Genomic DNA, 23,107 nt, shown 5'->3' on the forward strand with positions numbered 1-23,107 from the left:
AAAAGGGACTCAAGTAATGCTAAGGAAAGTTTGGAAAAATAAGTGTTCTCACCAGAGAAATATTTTTTTTAAAAATCTTTTATTTTACAGAAGTATTTACTTTGAAAAGTATTGACTTTTTTATAAAGTCAATATTGTCTAACAAAAAAGAGACTAAACTCTGATTATAAAATCACATGTGCCCTCATGCCTGCTGTCAGGTCCCAAAATTCAGACATTGATACATTTCCAAACTGCAGAATTTCTAAGCCAATCTAAGGCTGTTTGTTTGCTGGCTGGAGTATAAATCTATGAACCAAGATTTCCATCCTGTTTGGTTTTGATTTCAACAGCCTATCTGGAATATTCAGCTCATGTTTTCATGTTTTTCTAAGCAACCATGAGAGATTTTTTTTTTTTAAATTAGAAAATGGAGTTTCTTATGCAATGTCTTTCTTCCAGCAGCTTTTAAAGGAAAAAAACAAAATTACAACATCCTGAGACTGCTGAGAAAGCCATAAGGTTTAGTAACCACTGCAACATGCCATAAAAAATGCTTTTCATTTCCCCTCCACACATAACTCACTTATTTCTGTCATTCAGTCTCTATTCCAAATGTTTTACTGCAGTATTTGCTGAACCAGTGTACTACAATGAACTATTTTTAACTTCTTTAAAGAATTTCCATTAAAGCATGACTTGGATAGCTCAACAAGCAAATATCATTGATACTACACCTGTCATAGACAAACAAACATCTGTGCTTGTATGGGATCAAGACATTGTTTTATGGAGAAGCAGTGCTCCCAAGAACAGCACAAAGTCACATGTGGCCCATGAGTGCCAGATTTTAGGTTCACATCTCAAAGGAAACTCAAATAAGTGGAAAATCACAGGTAGACACAAAGCCCCTCAATGATTTCATCAACAGTTTAGAAGAGCCCTCTGCTGTGTTTGTTCTGGCTAATACACAAAATATCTAAGCCCTCATCAAAATGCAAGTGTTGAAGCATGTAAATAAATGATGAAGCAAGTTCTCCCGCTTTAGGAGAGCTTTGGCTTTTTTTGCCCATAGATATCCCCACACAGATGCATGCCAGCATATGCTGGTCTTCCAACATATGTCCCTAAATTCACTCTAACTTGAAACATTTCTCCTTGTCTCCCCTGGACAGCAAACTCCAACCAGAGTCAGAAGGAAGCCACATTGGACTGAAAAGTGCCAGAGCTGTGTCTTTGGTTTCCTGGAGAAAAATTGTTCTCCTGGGAACTGCTTGCATTTTGAAGGACTTTTTTCTCTTCCCTGGCATGATGTGACTCAGTTTCCAGCAGACAGTGCACACAACCTTTGTGGATCCATGACAGGAAAGAGTCCAGGCCTAAGATGAGGAGAGTTGCCAGGAAGATCTCTAGAGATGTCCTTGCATCCTTCTGTCTGTGTGCAACAGAAACCTTTGCTGAGGATGTCCTGTGACAGACTATCTGAGGACAGCGACAGGAATTACACCCATTTTTTATGCTGCTTTTTAAGAACCTCCAAGAAAGGACATTAATTTCTTGCCCCAGTAATTTGGTCTATTGCTTTGCTATCCTCATCCTTGGAAACACTTTTCTGGTTGCAAGCTCTGATGTCCCTTGCTGTGATCTAATACTAATACAGCTACCAGGAACACAGAGAACACATTACTCTGCCACAGCTAACCTCACATCAATCACACCAGCCCCCAAAAAGGGAGCATAGTCATTTTTCCAAACTCACTGTAGTATTCTGACTACTATTTTTTCACCAATTATTAATTAATCATTATTCAATTATACCGATCATATTTCAACTATACCAATTATCTTTTCCTCCAAGTGTGAAAGACTTGTCTCCTCAGCAATGTAGGGATGTGGGAGGTTGAAAAATGTGTTTGTGAAAGTGCCAGGTAAGAGCAGGAAAGAAACCAGGCATTGGAAGGCAGAATAGATGGGAAAGGTCAGAATTACATTGTCTGGGGGAGTAAATGCTTCAACCCTGTAATCAACCAAAAAAGGTCCTATCACTGGTGATTAAAACTCAAATTAGTACCAAACTAAACCTACTGCATGTGTCAACACTCTTTCTAGAAGCACAAGTGCCACGTTCTTCTCTGTAGGTCAACTGGCAGCAAGGGCATGGCTGCAGGCAGACCCTCTCCAGCTCTGCTATTCTATCAAGACTGTCCAAAACCACCAGAGTGAGGGAAAAATGCATCGCTGTCACCACATTTCCACCTGCTCACTGTGTTTTCTGTCATTAGCCAGCCTCAATATTCCCATCCTCAATGTCCTCCCATTCCTAAGAAACCTGCAATGAAAGCGCAAAACCCATCCAAGCACTAAATCAATATTTTGTTAAAGCCAGAGCAAGCACCACAGAGTCCAGCCCTTACACAAGAGCTGGGATCCGATGGAGACTGAGGTTTTGGGTTTTTTTTTTTTTTTTGCCATGTTTGACTCTGTTTTCTCACCATAGGACTGGTACAAGGAATGGGAGCTCCCTGGTGGCAAAACGTGAATTTGCAGAGATGGGCTTTCAGTGGCCCCATGCTTTTCCCTGCTCACATGGAACCCTCGGGATAACAGGAACACAGTCCTGTGCCGCCCCCTCCCAGTGCACCGAGCCCGGTCAGACCTGAACACTGAACACGATGGTGCCTAGTGCATGGATGCCTGTTTCAGAGCCCAGCACAACTCCCAGCTCCTCCTCACAAACCTGGCATCCCTTTCTCCAGCCCAGGCATGCAAGCTGTGCTGGGACACACATTCACAGGCCAGGAGGTACCTGTGTTTGGTTAATGACAAAATCAACACCAACCAGATTACTGTCACCCATCCAGGTTTCATGACACCCCAAACTAGAAGCAAGACCCAGACAAAATCCAATGGAATTTGGGTGAAAAAGAGCTTGGACTGCCATGATTTGCACAAAACAAGAGGCCTCCACTTTTTCCTACCTGATTTTTAGCACTGCCTTCTTAGGCAACAGTCCAAATCAAGTGCCCAGCAGCCCTTTAAACAGTTTGGGTCTCAGGGGATCTGGAGGAACCGAACCACTCCATCTCACACAGACAGCTGACATACAGGGTTTACACCTTACAACCTTGACATCTGGTTCTGAGCTGGGTGCCACCACTGCTCTGTGCCTGAAGATCAGCAGACCCACAATCTGGACACTCCTGGCATATTTAGTGCCTCCAAGGGACCTGGAAAAGAGAGACAACAGTGACATATCACCAATCCTTTCTGGCTGGTGCTCTGCCCTGCAGCCCCAGCACGCGGATGAACGATGTTCATGCAACCTTGGACAGCTCTTTATGCCCCCAGCCCAAGGCAGAGGTCTCCTGCCCAGCTGCACTCCAGCAGGTGTAGCAAATGCCAGGAGTCTTCATGGGTTCAGGTGGTGATGAGCCAAAACCAGAAAGGATGAAATCCACAGAAGGTTGCCAAAATAGAGGCACAACGCCAAACTCAGGACGTTCCTGCCTGCACATGGGAGGCTGGCAGACCATCTAGATGATCTCCTGCTGCCAGCTGACTGCCTTTGTCTATCCTCCCCAGGAATCTCCTGCCAGGAAGAGGACACCAGGCTAGACAGACCTCTGATCCGACCCAGGACAGCTCTAATGGGAGCAGAGCTGTCACATCCCAGGCTGTAGCAGCCTGCCCTTGGGCAGTGGCCTCTGCAGCTCTCTAATACTTCTTCCCAGACTGAGAAATCGCACCATGATCCAGGAATGACTCAGAGCTGGACAAGTTTGTCTCTGTAAGAAATAGTCACAGGAGCTGGGGATAAACAAGAACATCAGACAGGTGGGCAAAGCCACAGAAGGACCCAAAGCCGCAGAAGAGGGGAAAACAAAAAGGAGACAAAAAAATAGTTGGAAACTGCTGGTTTACATCTGGCTGAGAAAGTCAGGACTGCTCGCTGACAGACGTCCAGACAAATTCCTTTCACGCCGCCAGATGGTGCCGTGCCTTCAGTCACCGGGAGGCAGCTGCTCCGGGACAAAGCCCTCCTCCGCCCAGCGGTGTCCGACGGGCGCTGCCCTCAAACTGCTGGGGAGGGAAGAGACAGCCCCGCTCGCCTAGGGCCCGGCCTCCCCAGCCGGACACCTCCCAGCTGCAGGGCCACTTCCACCCTGGAGTGGCAGGGCTGGTGGTGAATCTGGGCCTGAGACAGCCGGGATCCGGGAGAGGAGGGCGACATGAGCCTGGAAGCCCATGGAGCTGGAGAGAAGGTCAGGAGTACCTTTTTGAGCACTGCAAGAGCAAAGCATCGTATGTTGGGAGAAAGACTTCGGTGATGGGCAATCTGGCAGGGGAAGCACTGGCCAGGAGTTGTGTTTTGGTTACATTCAAGTGTTTTTGATCCAGCAGAAGTGTCAGAGCCCTAGGGAAGGACGACAGGGTAGCGTGCTCAGGGAAGAAGTTGCTCTGGCTGGCCAGATTCAGCCCATACACCATCGATTGGCATGCTGTGCTTCCTGGCTCCCTTCAGAAGTGCTGCTGTAACCATGCTCCTTCCCAGCACCCACATGCAGCTTGCTGGGTGACCACCCATCCAGAGATGTGAGCTGTGCCACTCAGGCAATGCAAAGGCTCAGAAGGACACTGCTGCTTGCTGAAGCCTGGGAATACACAGGCTCACCCAGCTGGTCCAAGCCCCACAGCAGCCAGCCTTTCTACACCCTGTGTGCCAGAAGAGAGACAGCACACCAAGCACAGGCCACCAGTACAGATCCAGGCACACAGAACAGATCTAAGGAGGCTGGTGGGAAAGGAATGCTCCGCTCACACTACCCTGTTTTTCAGTGGAGACTTCCCACAGCCACTTCCCTGGACAAGACCAGCCACAGCAGGTATATATAGCTCACCATGACCCAGCTGTCAACCCAGAGCTAAAAATACAGCTAGAGCACAGATACAGCTATCAAGCCACTCTTGACTCCATTCATAATCTGTCCACATCCTGCAAGCCCACAACACAGATAGGAGAGAGGTAAAGGAAACTGTCAGAGATTCCCTTCCACTGCACACTCACAGGAAACACAGCAAAACCCTCTTCTTTCCCAGTGTGTCCCTCTGCAGTGTCCTCCTACTCCTCCACCTCACCTGGCACAGCCCAAGTGGCAGTAGTGGTAGGAGTGTTATCCACCCGTGTGTGAGGCTCAGGTTCACCAGGAAAGCAAAGCCCTTTTTGAGACTACCTGATGTATTAGAAGGCAAAAACACTGATATGCTTGCTCTCCCCAGCACCATCCACATCGGTGCTGGCACAGCCAGCTCCCATAGCACTCAGACCCATCCAGACCCAGGCTCTGGGCAGATTTGTCCTGCAGCCCATCCCAGTTGTGCTCCACGGCACTGCCAGTGCTGTGGCTTCTCGCCAGTGTCACAGCAGCCATGGTTGCTATTGGGAAATGAGTGTTTACCTCTCCAGACCCACCTCTGCAACTCAGGCCTCCCGTAACCACCCTAAATTCTCAGAGCATTCCCCAGAAATCATAGTCAATGCTACTTAATTATCTTATGACAGTTTTGAAGGGCTTTTCATTACCCTCTAGCAAATCCTCCACAGCTATAAGGCTGCTGTTGATGAACATCCATCATGCTGACTAATATGTCTCATTGCTTCCTTTTTCATTACCCCGTGCATTTCTTATGGTTAGACAGTAAGCAGATTAGGGGTGGGGATTTTCCAGTCTATGCCTGTACATCACCTTGCCCTATACATGGGGTAGGGCTAATTCACCTCCCATCTAATCTTACCCATAGAAGCCCTCCCTAAAATGAACTCCCAATTTAAACAAGAGCCAAGCTCCCCCCATTCCAGAGTGCCAAACTCAGACAGGTTCAGTAAGTGGCCACAGCCCTGACAAACACAGACAGGCCTGCACTTCCCAAGCCAAAACAAGGGGCCGTCCTGCATGAGCAACACATCTCCAAAAGGCTTCATTATTCTGATGCAGCTGAGTACAAACCCTGTCATAAGAAAACTAAACTGCGGCAACAACCTTCTGTCTGGGTTACAGAGTGTGAGGAGTGGGGCTTCACTAATTCAGGAAATAAAATAATTATTAATGGCATTGCAGATAGCAATTACTAATGGCATCAGCAGCAACCACCTCCACACCTGGAACAAAGCCCACATGAGCCACAAATGCTCATTCTCCAAGAAATCCCCGCAGTCGTGCCGCATTCGGCGTAGCAGCACGATCTTCTTACATGCACAGAGCAGAGATGGCCCGAAGGGTCGGGTGTTACCCTGTAAAGGCAGCGAAGAATTTATCGCGCTCGCCACAGATTTCCTGCCCGAGGCTGTGGGAGCCGTGCAGGCTCTCAGGGCTCTGCCCTCCCCCGCCGGCGAAGGGGCTGCACACACAGCCCTGTGTCACGGCAAAAGCTCCGGAGCACAGTCACAGGGAGCGCTGCAACGCCTTCGGGTAATGCGGGCAGAGACGTTGCTTAAAGCTTTACCCACTGCTTCAAGGCCTCGTTGTACTCAACATGAGCCTCCCTTCTCAGACTGACAGGGATTTAAGATTTAATCCCTGTGTATGCAAGGGAAGTATATCATTGTAAGTTCTGTACATTGCCTGTTTTGAGGATTTAAGTGAAAGCTGAGCAGTGGCCAGCCCTTAAGCTGATTCGGGAGCAAGATGCATTTCATTCTCACCATAAAAAGTATTTCAGACTTTAGTGGCAACAAAACCAAAGGGGAAAAAAAAAAAAAAAAAAAAAAAAAAAGCCAGGTAGGAGAGTAGCTTGATGACATTCTTGCTTACTTAAATTAACATGAAGCTGTTCCACCGCTGAGCTGCCTTCTTGTGTTATTTCCTCCTTTGTCTTTCTAGTGGAGAAAATGCCCCGGGTGTAATGAAGCACTGAGCTAATTTCCCCATCCCACTCAATCCAGGCCAATTCTGATGAGGCTGATAAAATTCACCCAGTTTTACAGCAGCAAGCAGGGTCAAATTTAAGTCTGTTTGCTTATGGCCTGCAGTTCTTACCATGCAGAAGTCATAAGGATTGCAACCTGCAGCAATTGTGGAAGTTGACGGCAAATTAAACGTAATATGAGTTCTGGCATTCATCTATAGCAATTTAGGAACAGCCTTTTCATTTCTGTAAAAATAGCAAGTATTGATAAGCAACATGTAGCTCTGATCTGCACTAAATCTCAAATTGCAGTACAGAAAAAGCAAGAACAAAGTTAACACTTCAAAAACAGGAAACTAATGCAAAGGGGGAAAGCAGCTTGTCCAGACTCACTCCGTGGTCTAGGATAGGGCTTTGGACCAAATACCAGGCTCTGGTTCCTGCATCCTGTCTGCTGCACCACCTCCTCAGAAAAGGGATGGAGCAGCACAGCTCCTGGAAATCTGGAAATCACCCTTAGATTCCCCTATCCCCAGATTTCCCTTTAAATTTTTACTCCAGTGCACCTGCTAAGCAGAATGTTTCATCAATGCACAGCCATGGGCTCCTCGTGGGTTTTTTTTCTGCCAGTGAAATAGCTATGACTGTAAGGTTTACAGAGACCTTCTGTTCCCATCTAAAATTATCTTTGCTGATCCTTGCGACGCCAAGACCACAGAGCCAATATTCCACAAGCCCTGAGAAAAAGGCACTGTATTTCAGGCACACTCAGCTAGTGTTGTTACAGCAGCATCCATCAGCCACGACCAAAGCTCTGGGTCACCACCGTGCACCAGGGGACACTGCCTGAACCTTTGCTGCATCAGACAGCGCAGAGAGTCAGGGTCTGGGTGCTCTGTGGCTGTTCAGCCAAACAGGAGCCTCGGCGATCCCTGCTCCAACTGCGAGATCAGGGCAGAAGTGGATGAAAAGACCGCAGGTGGATGCAGGCAGATGGGGGAAGCGAGGCTAAGAGGGAGACAACAGCAATTAGCATAAGCAGCGGCAGCCTCGGCTCACCAGCTGCTTTGCCGATTGTCTGCCTCCCTGATTTGCAACAGCAAAGCAGCAATTTGCCGACGAGCAGAGTCAGTAGCCAAGGCTGCCCCTCAGGACTGAAACTATCAGGGAAAACAAACGATTTCCATGGCACAAAACCATGGCTTGCAGGGCTTTGATGTAGGAGTTTGCCTAAGTAAGGCATGGAGCATGCAGCTCAAAACAGACACCAAATACTTCAGAGCGAAAGGCTAAAAAAGGAAGGTTTTAGAGGAGGAAATGAGTCAGTAGCTTGGAGGACGGGAGGGGGAGTTCAAATAGCTGAGGCATATAAAGTAAGCAAGCATCTCAAAAGCTACAAAGTCAGCAAAATGGATGTATTGATCTCAGGTTTCTGTTGATGTAGACCACGGGTGACTTTTTATAATGACCATGCTGGATTTTGAAGCAATCCTTCATTGGGCAGACATTTGCCAGCTGCAGTTCACACCGGGGTTTCTGACAGGAGCCTAAGTGGTCACCACCAGCTACAGGATTGCTGGAATCTATCAGTCTCCCCTGGCTGAAGGATGGATTTTTTGGGGGGCCGTGTGTGTGTGGGAAGTTTCAGGCTGATTGCAAATACCATTTGCCTGAAGAGCAGGAGGGGGATTCACCTTTCATGATGGTTCATCCACATGTACAGCCTCAGCTTCCAGCCTAGCTTATTTATAGCACTAACACTGTGAGAAAAAGGGGCAAAGCTGGTTCAGTGATGAAAAGCAGAAAAGCTAGTAAAAAAAACCTTCTGCACAATGCAATTCCTGTCTGTCATTGCGACAACCTCACATTGCACTGAGAGGCTGGGGACAAAGAGGTCTCACCCCAAGAAGGCTTTAGCCTCGCTCACCACACACCAGAGGGTGCAGCAGGGTGTGCAACACACTAAGCCAGAGGCGTTGGTGTCAGAATGGAGGAACTTCCTCACCTCTGCCCGGGTCCTTGTCCCATCCAAAGGTGGCACTGATAGAGAGGGGAACTCAGAAATAAAACCAAAATTTCCTCCTGCCCTCCCCAAACCAGGGAGCTCCCCTGGGTTCAGGCTCCAAGGCAAGAGCTAGAACAGCTTTGACAGGACCCTGCTGCAAGCCCGGGCTGAGGGAACCCCAGCACTACAAAGGCTCGGGTGATGCTAAAGGCACATGCGGAGAGGCTGTCAGGTCAGGAGCACTGGGCTGGAGAAGCAGGCTCCCTTTCCCTGCAGAACCAGGCACACAGGACTGGCCCGCGGCAGGGGTTCCCAGCCCTGCCATACACACTGGTAATCCCCAGCAGGCAGCCCTGGGGCAGGGCTGGAGCTCCCAGTGCAGGAACAGCAGGGCTGTGGAGCCCTGTGCTAAGGCAGGCTGGTACCACCATAACCACACACCCGTCCGTGTATTTTGGTGCACAGATCCTGCCTCAAAGCACCACATCCGCTGTTTATCCTCACTGGGCTATGCTGTTTTGTCTTCTGGGGAATTAAACATTTCAAAAAGCCCTTGTGGTTGGTGGTGAGTGAGTGCCCTTCCCAGAGCAGGCACATCTTTCTCATGAGGCAGGTTAAAAGTGCAAGTTTTCTCTTACTCTGCTGGTGAAGGAGTTCTTGTCCCTGCTGAATTTCCTTTAACCAGTTAGAAACTTTCTCAACCCACTGCAACATTTCCAAAACCACCTCTCAGAACAGACTGAGCCAAGAGGCCAGTTCCACCTCATTTGCCCTTATAAGTACACAGCATGAAATAGCCCCAGCTGCTCTCGTGGCCTTGCATCATCTCCTCCCCTCTTCCCCAGGATGTCTCACTTCTGTACCCCTCTGTCAGAGCGAAACCCATCTACAAAGAGCAAGCCAGGAACACTAACAGACAGATTACCCACATCAATTACGACTAGAAAGCTCAGCTGCCCCAGGTTTCTGCTACACACCACCAGAGACGGAGGTCTGCTGTGGCACTGCCACATGGCGCTGACCACAACTGCCTTGATTTCCTCTCCAAGCCACAATCACAGCAGAGGCAGGACCAGAAGTTGTCCAGAGAAACTTACTGACATGACTGAAGCTCTCCCTATTACACAGGCACTTTATTTGACTTGTTTTAGAACTACATTTCAAAATGGAAAAAAAAACCCAAACACGTCCCTGTTTATTTCTTGTTAATACTTCCAAAGTAAGTCAAGATTTGGGGTCAAATTTAAGCGTTCGTTGATTAAATGTATCAGGGAACTATTCACTCAGGCCAGTTGGAGTCTGAGTCATGCTGGTAGGTCTTTTTGCTAGTTTCATTACAAATCTGATGCAAGAGCTTTTGCAAAAAAGGAACCCCTAGCAGAAGTAAGTCTGGACCCAGCACAAGAGCCTAATGAAACAGGATGACTTTTTCAATGCACCCATCTTCAGCATGGAGTCTTTCAGCAACTTCTCTCTCATGTGAACAGGCCTAAAAACATCTACAAGGAGCATCTACTGGGGTGTCCTCCAAAGAGGGGATAAATAAAATAAAAATTAACCCCCTTTAACTAGAACAGCAATATGGATGAGAACTGTAAGGTGTGTGTAAGCGTTGCTCACACCTTTAATAGTGAAGCTTCATGATCATACCCCAGGCCTGCAAATCGAGTCTTGGTTTTGTTTCCTTCTTACAGGAAGGCACATACTCAACAAATAAGCTTTTGATGCTGGCAGCTTTTTGCTCATTGACTCAAGCCGGGAACATCACTGCAGTCAGGATTCGGTGATAAAAACCTAACTTTCTATACATTTCGTACCATCAGCAGATGCCTTTGTACTCTGATTACATGCAGCCCGAGCCTCGCTGGCCAGAAACATTAAGGAACGAGTATTTTCGTCAGGGCGAGCAGGACTGCCATGAACACCGAGGAGCAGATGGTCGGAGCGCCCCGGCCTCGGCAGCAGCGCTTTCTCAGGGCCGCCTTTGTTCCCAGGACAAGCCGCTGGTTGTTGCGGCCGCCGGGTGAAGCAGCGCCGGGAGCCGGGATCCGCGGCTGCCCGCGGGAAGCGCCGGGCCCTGCCGCAGCAGCCGAGCCAATCAGCACCGCCTGCCCGAGATCGCACCAAAGTAGGTAGTGAAAAACCCTCGCAGGAAGGGAAAAAAAAAAAAAAAAGAAAAAAAAAGAAAAACTCCCACACTTCCGCCCGGCTGCCCGCCCCTCGCCGCTCCCGCAGGCTCCGCGCCCGCCCCAGAGCCACGGCCGGCCGCTCCCCGCTCCCCTCACGGCCGCCCCAGTCCCTTCCAGCCGCGCTCCCAGCAGCCCGAGCCCTGCTCGTGCCCGCCGCGCCCGCCCGCCCTCCCGGCTCCCCGAGCGCCCCAGCTCTGCCCTCAGGAGCTTCCCCGCACCCACCGGCGCACCTTGGGGCAGCTAACCCCGCCCGCCCGGCTGAGCGCGCGCGCCATTGGCCGGCCGGCACGTCAATCAGCCGGACTCTCCCTGTGATTGGTTAACTCGGCAGGGGAGCGGGCCCCGCATGGCGACGGGTTCCCGCCCCGCTCGCGCGTGCGCGCGGGGCTGGGGCGTCGCCACGCGGGGCTCCCGCCATAGCAACCGCTTCCTCCTCCTCCGGGCACGGCGGCCGTGACGTCGGCAGCGCTTCCGCCCGGCTCGCGCCCTCGCAGCTTCTCTTCCTGCCGCCGGAGCCCGCGCCGCGCCCAGACAGCCGAGGGAGCCGCCGCCGCCGCACCGCGCCCCGCCGCCCGCCCGCCGCGCCCCGCCGACGCCATGGTAGGCACCGCGCGCCGCCGGAGGGGCCTTGGGCTTCTCCGTCGCCCGCCTCCGCCTTCATCCCTGGGGGAAAAAGGGGGGAGGCGGGCGGCGGTACCGCCCGCCGCATCCCGGCCGGCTCTCTGGCTGGCGGCGCCGCTGTGCCTGGCAATATCGTGCCCCCTTTTCCTTCTCCTTCCCTTTCTCCCGGTCCTTCCCGTTCGCCTTTGAACTTGACGCGGCGGATCCGTTCTCCTCCCTTCCCCCCCGCCCCCATCCCGCCATGAGGCGACGGAAGGTTACTCCCACCCCGCCTTGAAGCGATGGAACTGTCCTCCCTCCTTTTCCTCCCCCCCGCCGTAAGGTAGTGGTACGCTCCGCGTCGCACACAGGCGCTGGGGGCGGGCGCGTCCATTCGGCCCTGGGAGGGGGGGTTGGTGAGGAGGGCGCGGCGGGAAAGGGCCGTGGGGGGGGGGGGGAGCTGTTCGCGGCGCCTCCCCGCACTGCGGGGCGCGGCCCGGAGGGGACGGGAGGCGGCCCCGCCGCTCCCCGCCAGGGGCTGGCCGGGCGGGGGTCGCAGCCTCGCAGGAAGGCACCGGGCGGTGTTGGTGCGAGCCCGCCCTTCCCCCGAGGCCGGGGGCTGCCCTGCTCGGGAGGAAGCGCGGACGCCGCCTGGGTCCCGGCGGGAGCCATCTTCCCACGGCCCGGGGGTTCGGGCCTGGCCTAGCAAGCGGCGGCGGCTCCGCGGGCAGCGGGGCCAGCGCGGGCCCCCCCAGGGCCCCCCGCCGCCGGGCCCGGCCGGAGCCCGCAGCGCTGGCGGCGGACAAAAGGGGGAAGCGGAACCCGCGGAGGGGAATCGCTGGTTGTAAAAAAACAGGGTGTCGCAGCGGCCGCTCGAGGAAGCTGAAATTTTGAGGTAGTTGCTGCAAGGACTTGAGGTTTTTTTTCTGTTTTTCTTCTCCGCACAGTGCTGAAAACATTCATCCAAGGCATAACGCTGGAAGCAAAGAAACAAAAAAGTATTGAGCATCCGCACTGATTTGCTTGTGTTTCGTGGCTTTCAAAAAAAAAAAAAAAAAAAAGTGTTAGGGCTCTCCTTGCATAAGTGGGGCAGAACAGACCAAACGCGTGTTCAATTTCATGGTGGCTCATTCTGTTTGCTTTGCCCATGCTCAGAGTTTGCATCTCTGTTTAAATCGGGAGACAGAGGTTGGCAAATTTGCCTCAATTATTAGCTCATGCAGTTTTAACTGCTGCCCTGTTTTTGCTTGAGTCATGCACAAGCACTTGTCCAGCAACACGCACCTGCCTGGGTTATGTACCTGTATTAGAGGTGTTAAATATTGAGGCCTTCCCTTGGTATTTACCAGTTCATTGAACGTGTGGTATATCCGGGAAATAAATTTTGGTCCGTAGGGGTGGCAGACAGGATGTACTACTAATGTCCCTGCTTTCTCCAACACCCAAGCTGGAGCATCTATGGCTGGTCTGCAGCGTGGAGCAGAGCTGATGAGAGTTGCAGATGAAGCTGCTAAAAAGTCTGATGAGACTCGCAGCTCTTGTTGGAAAGAGGCTTGTCTCAACAAGCCAGCTACCACCTCTGCAGTATGCAAACCTAGTTAAGTGTGACTACTCAGCATGTCAGGCTTCATCCTGCTTTGGAACCAGGGAATTCCCAAGTCAGTCAAAACTACTATTTCTCAGAGTGATCTCCTTTTTGCAACAGCGTTTAGGTTGGCTTTTCTGAGAGGCTGCAAATGAACTTGGTTTTAGGCAGAGTGGAGGCCTTCTGGCAAAGTACAGTAGTGCCAGCAGGAGGGCATCCTTTGGTATCAAAAGAGCTTGGATTTTCAGCTTTTGTGTCTTGCCACAATGTTCAGTTTCTTTGCTGCTGGATTAAATGAGTCCAAGGTCTTTGGAGTACCGTGCAAATGATTTTTCTTGGTTGTTAGTCAGTGCTGTTCCCAGATCTGTGTAATTACAAGGTACATATGCCTCGTATACAAGATAACAGCCTCATGACAATTGGTGCTGTTGATGTCTGGCATGTTCCTACTCCCTTGGCAGAATCACTATCAAGAGGTTCCTGCTGGGCACGATGGCTGACCTAAGCAATCCCATGTGAGAGAGCCTGAATACAACCAGGACTTGCTTGTGAGGCTCTTCTCAGCCTTTTCCTCACCTGGCTGTTCAGTATGCACAGCAGTTTCCTCGGGACAGGAGGATCCCTCAATAACCAGTATCAGGGATGCCCAGAGCTGGCCTTCAGAGCCTGATTTTGAGGGTGACATTTAAGTTTTAGGTTCCTATAAGTGCCTGGAGGGCCACAAGAAAACTCTTATAGGCATTTAGACTCATAACAGCTGATTTGTGTGCTGAATGTGTTTCTGAAAAGGTTTGATTTTCTGCAAGAGTCCTGTTACACAGCAGCTTCCACCTGTATTACCTTAAAAACTTACATTTCAACACAGGAATGGGTGCTGCTCAAAACTTCTGCCCTGCTACTAGTGGCCACTGCAGTTCCTGTTTTTCAGTACTGTTGCTGGGATTGCCTTTTGTGGGTATTGCTTGTTCTGCCTACCTTGATAATTAAATTGGGAGTGAACTTCATGGTGGCTCAGAGAAGGAGATAATTTCCTCTTTGGCTAAAAGCTGAAGAAATGACCTTCAGGAATTCAAATCATAGTGTTTTTTCTTCTTTTTTTTTTTTCTTTTTTTTTTTTTAACAATTGCTTTCCTCCTCATCTCTCCTTGTCTTGTCGATAACCTTTCTTCTTGTTGGGGGGAAAAAATAAAAGCTGAATAGAGTTTTGATTCTCTCCCTCACACTTTCCCCCTGCCAAAAGAGACCAAATAATGCAAAATACAAACTTGAGTCTAGCTGGCAAGATCTTTCTACAACTGATATGCAGATGTCTCTATACTTCTTGCTGGTTTATGGTGTGCAAATAATGGCCTCTTATACAACAGCAGTAAAAGGCTGTTAGTTCTGTTTCCTGTCAGCCTTCAGGTCCAAGTTGAAACCTTGGCCTTTCAGATGTACAGGCTGTCCCCTGCAAATGGAGGTGTCTCTGTCCAGCCGTAGGTAAGCAGGGAATGTGGGCTTTTCCAGACTCCTGAAGTCACTGGTGTTCCCACACTGTTGCTGGTCTCTGGGATGAAGTTAAAGTAGCTACTCCTTGCATTTCCTCCTTGCATTGCTGCCTTTCCTGCTCAGTAAAGTGGGGGTGTTAACATCAGATGTGTTTTCTTGAGTGCTCACCAAGCAGTATTTAATATCTCTATGGTTTTTTGACCACACACACTCTCAGTTGGCTTGTCGGCCTTAGGTGACACCTTTCCAGAGGCCCGATTTGCAAAACTCTTTCAGCCAGGCTGTTACCCTCCCTTTCTGCTAAGTGCTCCCACAACTACCTTGGCTTAGTTTTCCCCTCAAGTTGCTGGTGATGGCCCAGGACATTCCAGTGTGTGGCCGTGCAGGGGACAGCTCTGTCCCTGAAGGGTGCTGTCCCAGACCAACTGGGTGGAAATAGGTTTAATTGAAAAAGTATTTATTGCAGAGATGTACTGTGACACATTAGTGAGTCAGAGGGAAATGCCACATGGCTCCACAGGCAGCTCTGGCAGTGGCAGGGAATTTCAGAGGTAGATAGGAGGGAGGGGAAGCCAGGCATGGGGAAACAGGGTTTGCTGAAGAAACCAAGAACCAAATACATGCCAGTAATGTGACCAGCAAACATGGGAGCACAGCGTTCTCAAATCTGCCCTTGCAGTTAAACAAGGTGTGCTTTAATACATTCTTGGTGTCAGATTCTGGAAAAAATTGATGATGCTTTTCCAAGAAGCAAATGTTTCCACTTAAGTAGCTGTGGATAGTTCACCTTGATGTGTACAATGTTTGTGCGTGGTTCCCAGATAAAACAAGTCAAGAACTGCATCTTGGAATGTCTCTGGAGATAATGCTTGCCCAGGCACCACTATGGAGAGTTCTTGGTCTCTAATCACAGGAGGGAAAACCAACAGCCTGAAATTATCAAGACTTAAATTTAGTCCTTCAAACTTGTCTTGAGACAAACTAAGTCATTAGTTTAAGGTCTTAGCTGTCTTAGAGTTGAGGAAGATGAAGACTCTTCTTAGGTGAAATATTTTAAGTATTCAAGAAATACTGGTCTTCACAGTATTCACTTCCTAACAAAAGAGAAGCTGAATTTCATTGTGTCAAAGTTGTGTTTTAGTGCAGGCTCACTACAACTCCAGTTTATCAGGTGTCTGGCATGTCTCACTCCTGGAATGGCTTTTCTGTATGTGGGGATTTTCTTGAGAAAGCTTTGGATTATTCTTCAGTCTTCCCCAATTTAGATTAAATTTCAGTTTGGCTACTTGGCAATGGAGGCTAAATATTGGGAGCTCTTAGTGGAGGCAGCTGGGTCTGGTTCCTGCAGCTGGACAGAAGGCTCCCTCTTTGGGCTGCCCAGTGGAGGGAGGGCATTGTGCTCTCCCAAGGCTTGTGCAGAGCTTTGCACTCGAGGCAGGAGCGAGGCTCTGTGAGCAGGAGCCGCTGTGTTCCTGCAGTCCTGCTGACAAGGCAGTGAAGGCAGTCCCTGCCTCAGGTGCCTGCAGCAGGCTGGCTGAGCTCCAGGGGGACACTGCCACAAGTGCCACGGGCTAAGGAGTGAGGGGCTCAGCCCCCAGCGTGTGCTGTGTCTGCAGCAGCTGCATGGACGTGCTGGGGGACAACTCACTTGTGCTGATTGCCTCAGAGAAACTTCTTCTGTCTCTTCTTTCCTGAATGTCTCCCTGAGTGTGCTGTCCTGGCATCATTTTCCCATCTGGTAATTAGGTGGCTTGCCTGCTTGCTGCTGTCTTGTTGCAATTAAGGGTCTGTCCCCTACAGTGAAATGTCACCAGCTGGCTGATAGTCACAAATCCCACAAGTGCCTGCAGTATGTGCTGCTCACTGAAGCAACCCCCGTGTCCCAGTCCAGAGCTGGATAACTGCTTCCATCCTGGAAAGGAACAGGACCAGGCTGGCTGCTGGAGCTCTACAGTGTTCAAGCCACAATGCACAAAATAATAACCAATGTGCTGTGTTGACTCCTGAGCAGTGCTGTAAGAGGCCAAAGAGGGAAAATCCAGACTTAACAAGTGTTTACTCTGTCATTACTGGGAGGGTGGAGGCTTCTCACCAGCTCTTCTTCTGGACAAGGCAGCAGGGACAAGGTTAAAATGTCGCTTGAGGACACATATTTAGAGTCTGGAATTTCTCCTTGTTCCAGTGCTCTTAGCAGTCATCCTATTGCTGTTCTACACAGAGTGGTTGCTGCTACCTTAAAACAAAAGCTGCCTGGGGTTTGAGTTTTTTCCTTTTTAAGTATGTTTGTGAAGCCATTTGTGGCTGGTACAGGCCCAGGGTTGAAGAGGGAGCCCTGCAGTTTTCGGAGGGAATTGGTTTGTTGCAGTGTCTCATCTCAGCCCATACTGTAACACAGCTATAGGGTGTTCTCAGATGGAACAAATCTGCATTGTCCCTGGCAACACAATGGCTGCTAATGTCAGCTTGTGTGATGAATCCAGGGGTTGTACAGCAGCTGTGAAAAGGAGTAGCACCAGCTACTAACAGCCTTTTGCTTTGGAAAGCTAAAAAATCCAGTTGTCAGTATTGTCCCTTCAGCTGCTTATCAGCTGAAGTTTTACAGTGAATTTTGAGTTTCCAGACTAAATACTTTCAACATTTTTGGAATCTGAACTGACTTGCCAGCAGTGCTCAGATTCTTTTTAAAGAAACAACTTGTCTCCTGACTTGGAGACATGTTTCTGGCTGTGTAGTACCACAAGCAAATGCACAGTTTGCATCAACCTGCAGCTCTGTTGCTGCTGCTTCTGGCTCTAAGCTGAGCATTAACCTGTGCTTTCAAAGTTAACGTGACTTGGTGCAAGGGAATTACTTGTGTGTTTGAGCAATGCTCAAGAATTTACAAAGGTGGAGGTAGGTGACGTGTACTGCTTTTTCATTATAAATAGCCTCATTTCCATGCCAGTTCAGACTTTCTGTGCATTTTCTAAGAACCTCGAGGGCTTTGTGACTAAAACTCGAGTCTTGCCACCCATTGCCAGCTACTTAGGTACCATTAGTTAGAAAATAAACCTCGGGGAGAAAGAGGCTTCTCTTGAATTCACTGTGGATTTGTCCTTAGTGAATGATGAAATAGCTGTAGTTCCTGCACTGTTTGCTTTATTAGGTTAACTTTGTGTTATTTAGAATCTTCCCAAAAGGGTTCTTGCCCACACCAAACACTGGGACAGGAGGAGAAAGACCTTTATTCCTCATTAGCTCTCAGTCACACTCTGACAAAGTACAGTGTCTGTATGGAGGAGGTGACACTGGAATGAGTCACTTTGAGCCCATGTTTGCACTGTAGCTTGAGTTTATCCTGGAATAGGCTTTCTCCATGTACTTTCCTCACCTTATTGGTGATACACAGAAGGATGGCTGCCTGCCACACAGCTGAGGCATGGTGACTGAATTGCTGTTCTCCTGTCCCAAAGTCAGTGTAAGCAATTCTGCATAGCTTACCACTTACAGACTGATCATGCATTGTAAAACTTGAGGGAGGTCCCCTTGTATTTAGGTAAACCCTGAGAAAGCACTGCTCTCCACCCTAAAGAAAAGCTGTCTCAGATTGCTGATGTATGAGATTGTCCTGGTTTTCCGTGGCCAGCGCTTGGGAGCTCTAGATACCAAACTCCATGGTAATAGATTCTGCCAGCTGTGCCACCTCTCCTCACTGGGTTAGCTGGCTATACCAGCCACTCAGAGTTACAGGAGGAGGGATATTGGTAGAAAGAGGAGAATCTGGGCTTATCTGAAGTCCTCTGTGGTAGGCACTAATCAAGACTTTAAAAAACCCCCACACATTAAAGGAGGTGTCCATTCCATAACCATCTCTCAAGGACAGCCTGAGCACTGAGCAGGTCCCCTGCACCTCTGTCCCCCTGGTTTTGCAGCTGAACTCTGCTGTTCCTTCAAAATGCAAAAGAAATCCCTTGAGCTCACATTTTGGGGCTGAAGATAAGTTTAAAAAAATTACGAAGAGCCTTTAGCCTTTTTGAGTTGTGTATTTCACCTGCTGCTGTACCTGACTTGGTGCTGCTGACTGTGCTCATAGCAGTGACGTGTCGTGGTTTACACAGAGGGAGTAAAGCAGTTTTCCTTCTGATAGATGGATATGAGTAATGTCATTTGAATTTGTAAGACAAAACAGCAGTGAGGGAGGAAGCAGGATTCTAAAGGAATCTCATTGTTTATACTGTGTGTAGCATTTTGAACAGATAGAGTTGTTCAGTGCTGGACAGGCTTCAATTTGGTCTTTACTGCTCTGGCCATGATGTCCTTCCAGCAGTGCCTGCTGGCTTCCCACATTTGCAGTATTCACTCTTGCACAGCTGCTTTTAAACTCTCCAACTTGGTGCAGTCTAAGAACAAAACTCATATGTAAATGCTTCTACTTCCCACTTTTTTTTTTTTCTGTCTCATTCCCAGAAAAGGATCAGACTGAAAATGCAGTTCAGCCTTTTGTCATTCTTGCTAGGTCTTGTCTCTGTATACTGTGCAGCTGCCTTTACATCAGATTGATAATGCTGCATGTGCACCTCTTGTTCCAGCTTACACAGGGGAATACGATACCACTCACTACAATTTCCCAGCTGACTCCAAGGTGGGGGAGAAAGGTTGAGAAGGGTTGAGCTTGCTTTAAAAACTGCTGGAGTAGGTGCTGAGAAGAAGAGACTTTAACTGTTAAGACTTGCAAATTCTCTGTTTGAAATACTGAATTTGGAGCAGCTTCCCAAAGTTGGCTTGTTCAGCTAAAAACTACCACTGCAATCCCAGTACCCCACTACATTTCCCTTGATCTCTAAACTAAGTCCATGTGACAAGTCTGGAATTTGGCCAGCTTTACCTCTGTTCCTAAAGCTGCTAGCAAGCCTGCTGGAAATGGCTGGGAAACTTTGAACAGAAGATCCTTGTGGGCTTGTCCAGCCAGCCTGAAACGGGGAAGAAAATTAAGCTGCTGTAAAGCCAAAGGATCTGCCGCAACTGAATCTCAGAGAACAAGGGGTTGGCGTGCCTGTAAAACTCCCCCAAAACAATGTTGTGGTGTAAGTGGGATTGTGCCTTCTTTGGACTAGTTTTTGGCTTGGCAGCCGGCTGCGGGCAGCAGGGAGACTCCAGATTCTTCACTTGGCTTTGGAAAAGGGGGGCTGCAGCCTTTTCTGACGAGACTCTCATGCCACAAGTGACTGTTGCAAGAACCTATTGTCTTCTAGCCTTGGATTTAAGGCAGTGCCATAATGTAGCTGGGAAAATTAGGGGTGGAAGGCCTGAAGGTGTTTGTGGTCTTTGCAGGCCTCCGGAGTACAAGTGGCCGATGAGGTGTGCCGTATCTTCTACGACATGAAAGTGCGGAAGTGCTCCACGCCCGAGGAAATCAAGAAGAGGAAGAAGGCTGTCATCTTCTGCCTCAGTCCAGACAAAAAGTGCATTATTGTGGAGGAAGGCAAAGAGATTCTGGTGGGAGATGTCGGAGTGACAGTCACCGACCCTTTCAAGCACTTTGTGCAGATGCTTCCTGAGAAGGATTGCCGCTATGCCTTGTATGATGCAAGCTTTGAGACCAAGGAATCCAAAAAAGAAGAGCTGATGTTTTTCTTGTGGTAAGCCACCTTCCCAACGCTCTCATTCCTAGCATGCAGTCCAGGCTCTGTGGGTGAGGTCTCAGCCTTTGTGTTGCCCAGGCTGGAAAAATGGCAGGCTTAAAGCGAGCTGGGCAGCCTGATGATGGAGCCATGAGATGTTCCACTTGTCCGTGGTGGGTAGGATACTGCTTCTGTCTGGGGTGGATGTTCAGTGTCACTAATTTCGCTCTCTGTGATGTCTCCCACTAGGGCACCAGAACAAGCACCTCTCAAAAGTAAGATGATCTACGCAAGCTCCAAGGATGCAATCAAAAAGAAGTTTCAAGGTATGTAATGCATCTAATGCTCCTAACTCTGCTGTGTTCTGGGAGTACACAGCAAGGCTTAATTAGTTTAAGTTTTGGGGTTTTTTTTGTCGTTGTTGTTGTTGTTTTGAGATACTAGTGAGAAGTGAAGTGTCATGTGACAGAGCTAAAATGAGCTTTGGCACAAATTTACATTATCTGACAAAATTTCAGAGGCACTAGGACAGTGCTCAGGACAAGAGCAGGTTTTGCAATGTGTGATGGACAATACGGAGCAGCACATCTGCACCATACAGGCTAGAAACCCTAAGATTTATATCACCACACTGGATTTTGTGCAGGGCTGCCTCAGTGGCAGAGCACTTCCATCCCTGTGTCTGTTCAAATGCAGTCTCATAAACTTACTATGCTGTAGTAAGTCAGTCTGGCTGATAGCCAGGTAGCACTCTTCAGCTTCTCAGGCTGCCCTGGGCCAAAATCTTGCCCTGTGCAAGACTGACAGGATCTTTGTGCAGCAGTGCCAGCCTTCACAGGATGGAATGGCCATGGGAATATGTTGTGTGCTGCACATGTGGAAATAGAGAAAAAGAAATCCCGAGGAAATTCTGCTCTTCACCATATAAGGCAGACATGGGTTGGGCTCCCCAGCCTTAAAAAGGAAAATAAAGCACTGTTGGTTGTGTAGCCCAGCTCAGTCTCTGCCTGTCGGGTTTGCAGTGTGATGCTGTCAGCCACCTCTGCAGAGGCAGCGGGAGCTGAGTGAGCCCTCTGTGTGCTTGCCTGGAGCTCCCTCCCCTGCTGTATCCAGGGCAGCACAAGAAATGAGGGATTTGCCCTAAGAGCCTGCCGTGAAAGGCCAACAGCCTGAGCACTGAGCTAGTGACAAATTTCTCCCTTCATGTCCCTTCAGTGACATTTGGTGTGCAGCCAGATGTCCCCTGGGATGTGTCAGGGAAAAACCGTCAAATTCCCTAAGCTAAGGCAGGACTTGTCTGCTTGAGTGACTGCATTGCTTCTTCTAATATTACTACCAGGTATGTTTCTTTGATTGCTTACCAGCATGTTGAAATACTGCATTATTGAGTGTTTTGCCTCTTTTTTTAGGCATAAAGCATGAATGCCAAGCAAATGGGCCAGAGGACCTGAACCGAGCTTGCATTGCTGAGAAGCTAGGAGGCTCCCTAGTCGTAGCTTTTGAAGGAAGTCCCGTGTAGATGTCATACAGTGCCACAACTCTACAAGCATTCCATGTTTTAATAGATCAGTTATATAAAGCAAACATTCTAGGCAAGGGTTTCACTAACAGTAGGGAAGCTGTCTTGTAGAATAAAGTAGATTTTGGAGATGTAGCTTGTATGTACAAATGACCCTAAATAAATCAAATTAAGGATTTATCTTGGTGTATTAATATTTGCATTGGTTGTCCAGCCCAGTACTGTCCCCAATGGATTAACACTAAAGGTCTCCAAAAATTTGAACAGTGTATCATGAAAGGTGGAGAGGTGAGAACGATCTGGTTCCTGTTCTTGCTTTTCTAAATAGTATCAAGCGAAATTCAAAAACTTTCCCCTGTAACCATTTAAGACAAAACTTAAAACCTGTAGTTTAACTTCAGCTAAAGCAACCTGTTAGCACCAAAACTGGGTTAAATTCTCAGTTGCAGAGCTGTACTAAAAAAGCCTAATTATGAAGCTAGACTTAAAACAGACACACTTTTTTCTGGAGAAGTAGTCCTAATCCACTCTCGTAAACTCACAGTACAGTAATAATATTTAAAGGTTCACTTGTTCTGTAGGTTCAATTTTCTTGTTATGAAGTGTCTTGAGGTCTCTTTCCTCCTGAGTGATTCTATAGAAATTGCTTTTTCTGTTGACACAGTTTAATTTAGAAGTACCTTTCTCTAATATACACTGACTAGTGGATCAGATGCTTCTGAGGCTTTTATAAATGCAGGTTCGTATATCAGAGCTCTCCAGTTATGAGCAGTAAAATGAAAAGGAACCACAACTTAAAAAATGGTATTTTCAGCCCCAGTCTTTGGTCACTTGGTCCATTTGTCCATAATTACTATTGATTTAACTTAGTAGAACCAATCAGCCTGACTAATATGGCTTGATCTGGGCTTTTTGTCTGTTAGCTTCTTTAATTCTGTAGAAATGCATGGAAATATCACCTACTAGAAAGTTTGACCTGAAATGCCTTTTGTATGGGGGGTAGAAAACATTCCTGTGCCAGCTACAGAGATCTTAAAAGCTTCCATGTTTCATCAGTGGTTGATTAAAGCTGTTTCCTTTGTGTAATGTGTACATGGGAGTTGCATAGAGTTTTCTTGTATGTCTGTAGAGAAAAAGAAAAAAAAAAACCAAAACCCTTAGCCTCCAGTGCATTACTGTGATATGTTCTGTGCGTGCCAAATTTGAACAGCCTAAATAAATGGGCTTTCCCTCCCCTGG

General features: G+C 48.6%; 1 protein-coding gene across 1 annotated transcript; it reads left to right on the forward strand.

Moving 5' to 3' along the window:
* The first annotated feature begins 11,567 nt into the window (after positions 1 to 11,567).
* Positions 11,568 to 23,107, forward strand: DSTN (destrin, actin depolymerizing factor). Its single transcript, XM_053973877.1, has 4 exons — positions 11,568 to 11,676; positions 20,060 to 20,367; positions 20,599 to 20,675; positions 21,759 to 23,107. The coding sequence occupies exons 1-4, from the start codon at positions 11,674 to 11,676 to the stop codon at positions 21,866 to 21,868; spliced, it is 498 nt and encodes a 165-aa protein (XP_053829852.1). The 5' UTR covers positions 11,568 to 11,673; the 3' UTR covers positions 21,869 to 23,107.

The sequence above is a fragment of the Vidua macroura genome, chromosome 3 (assembly GCF_024509145.1).
Source record: "Vidua macroura isolate BioBank_ID:100142 chromosome 3, ASM2450914v1, whole genome shotgun sequence".
NCBI classification, from domain to species: Eukaryota; Metazoa; Chordata; class Aves; order Passeriformes; family Viduidae; genus Vidua; species Vidua macroura.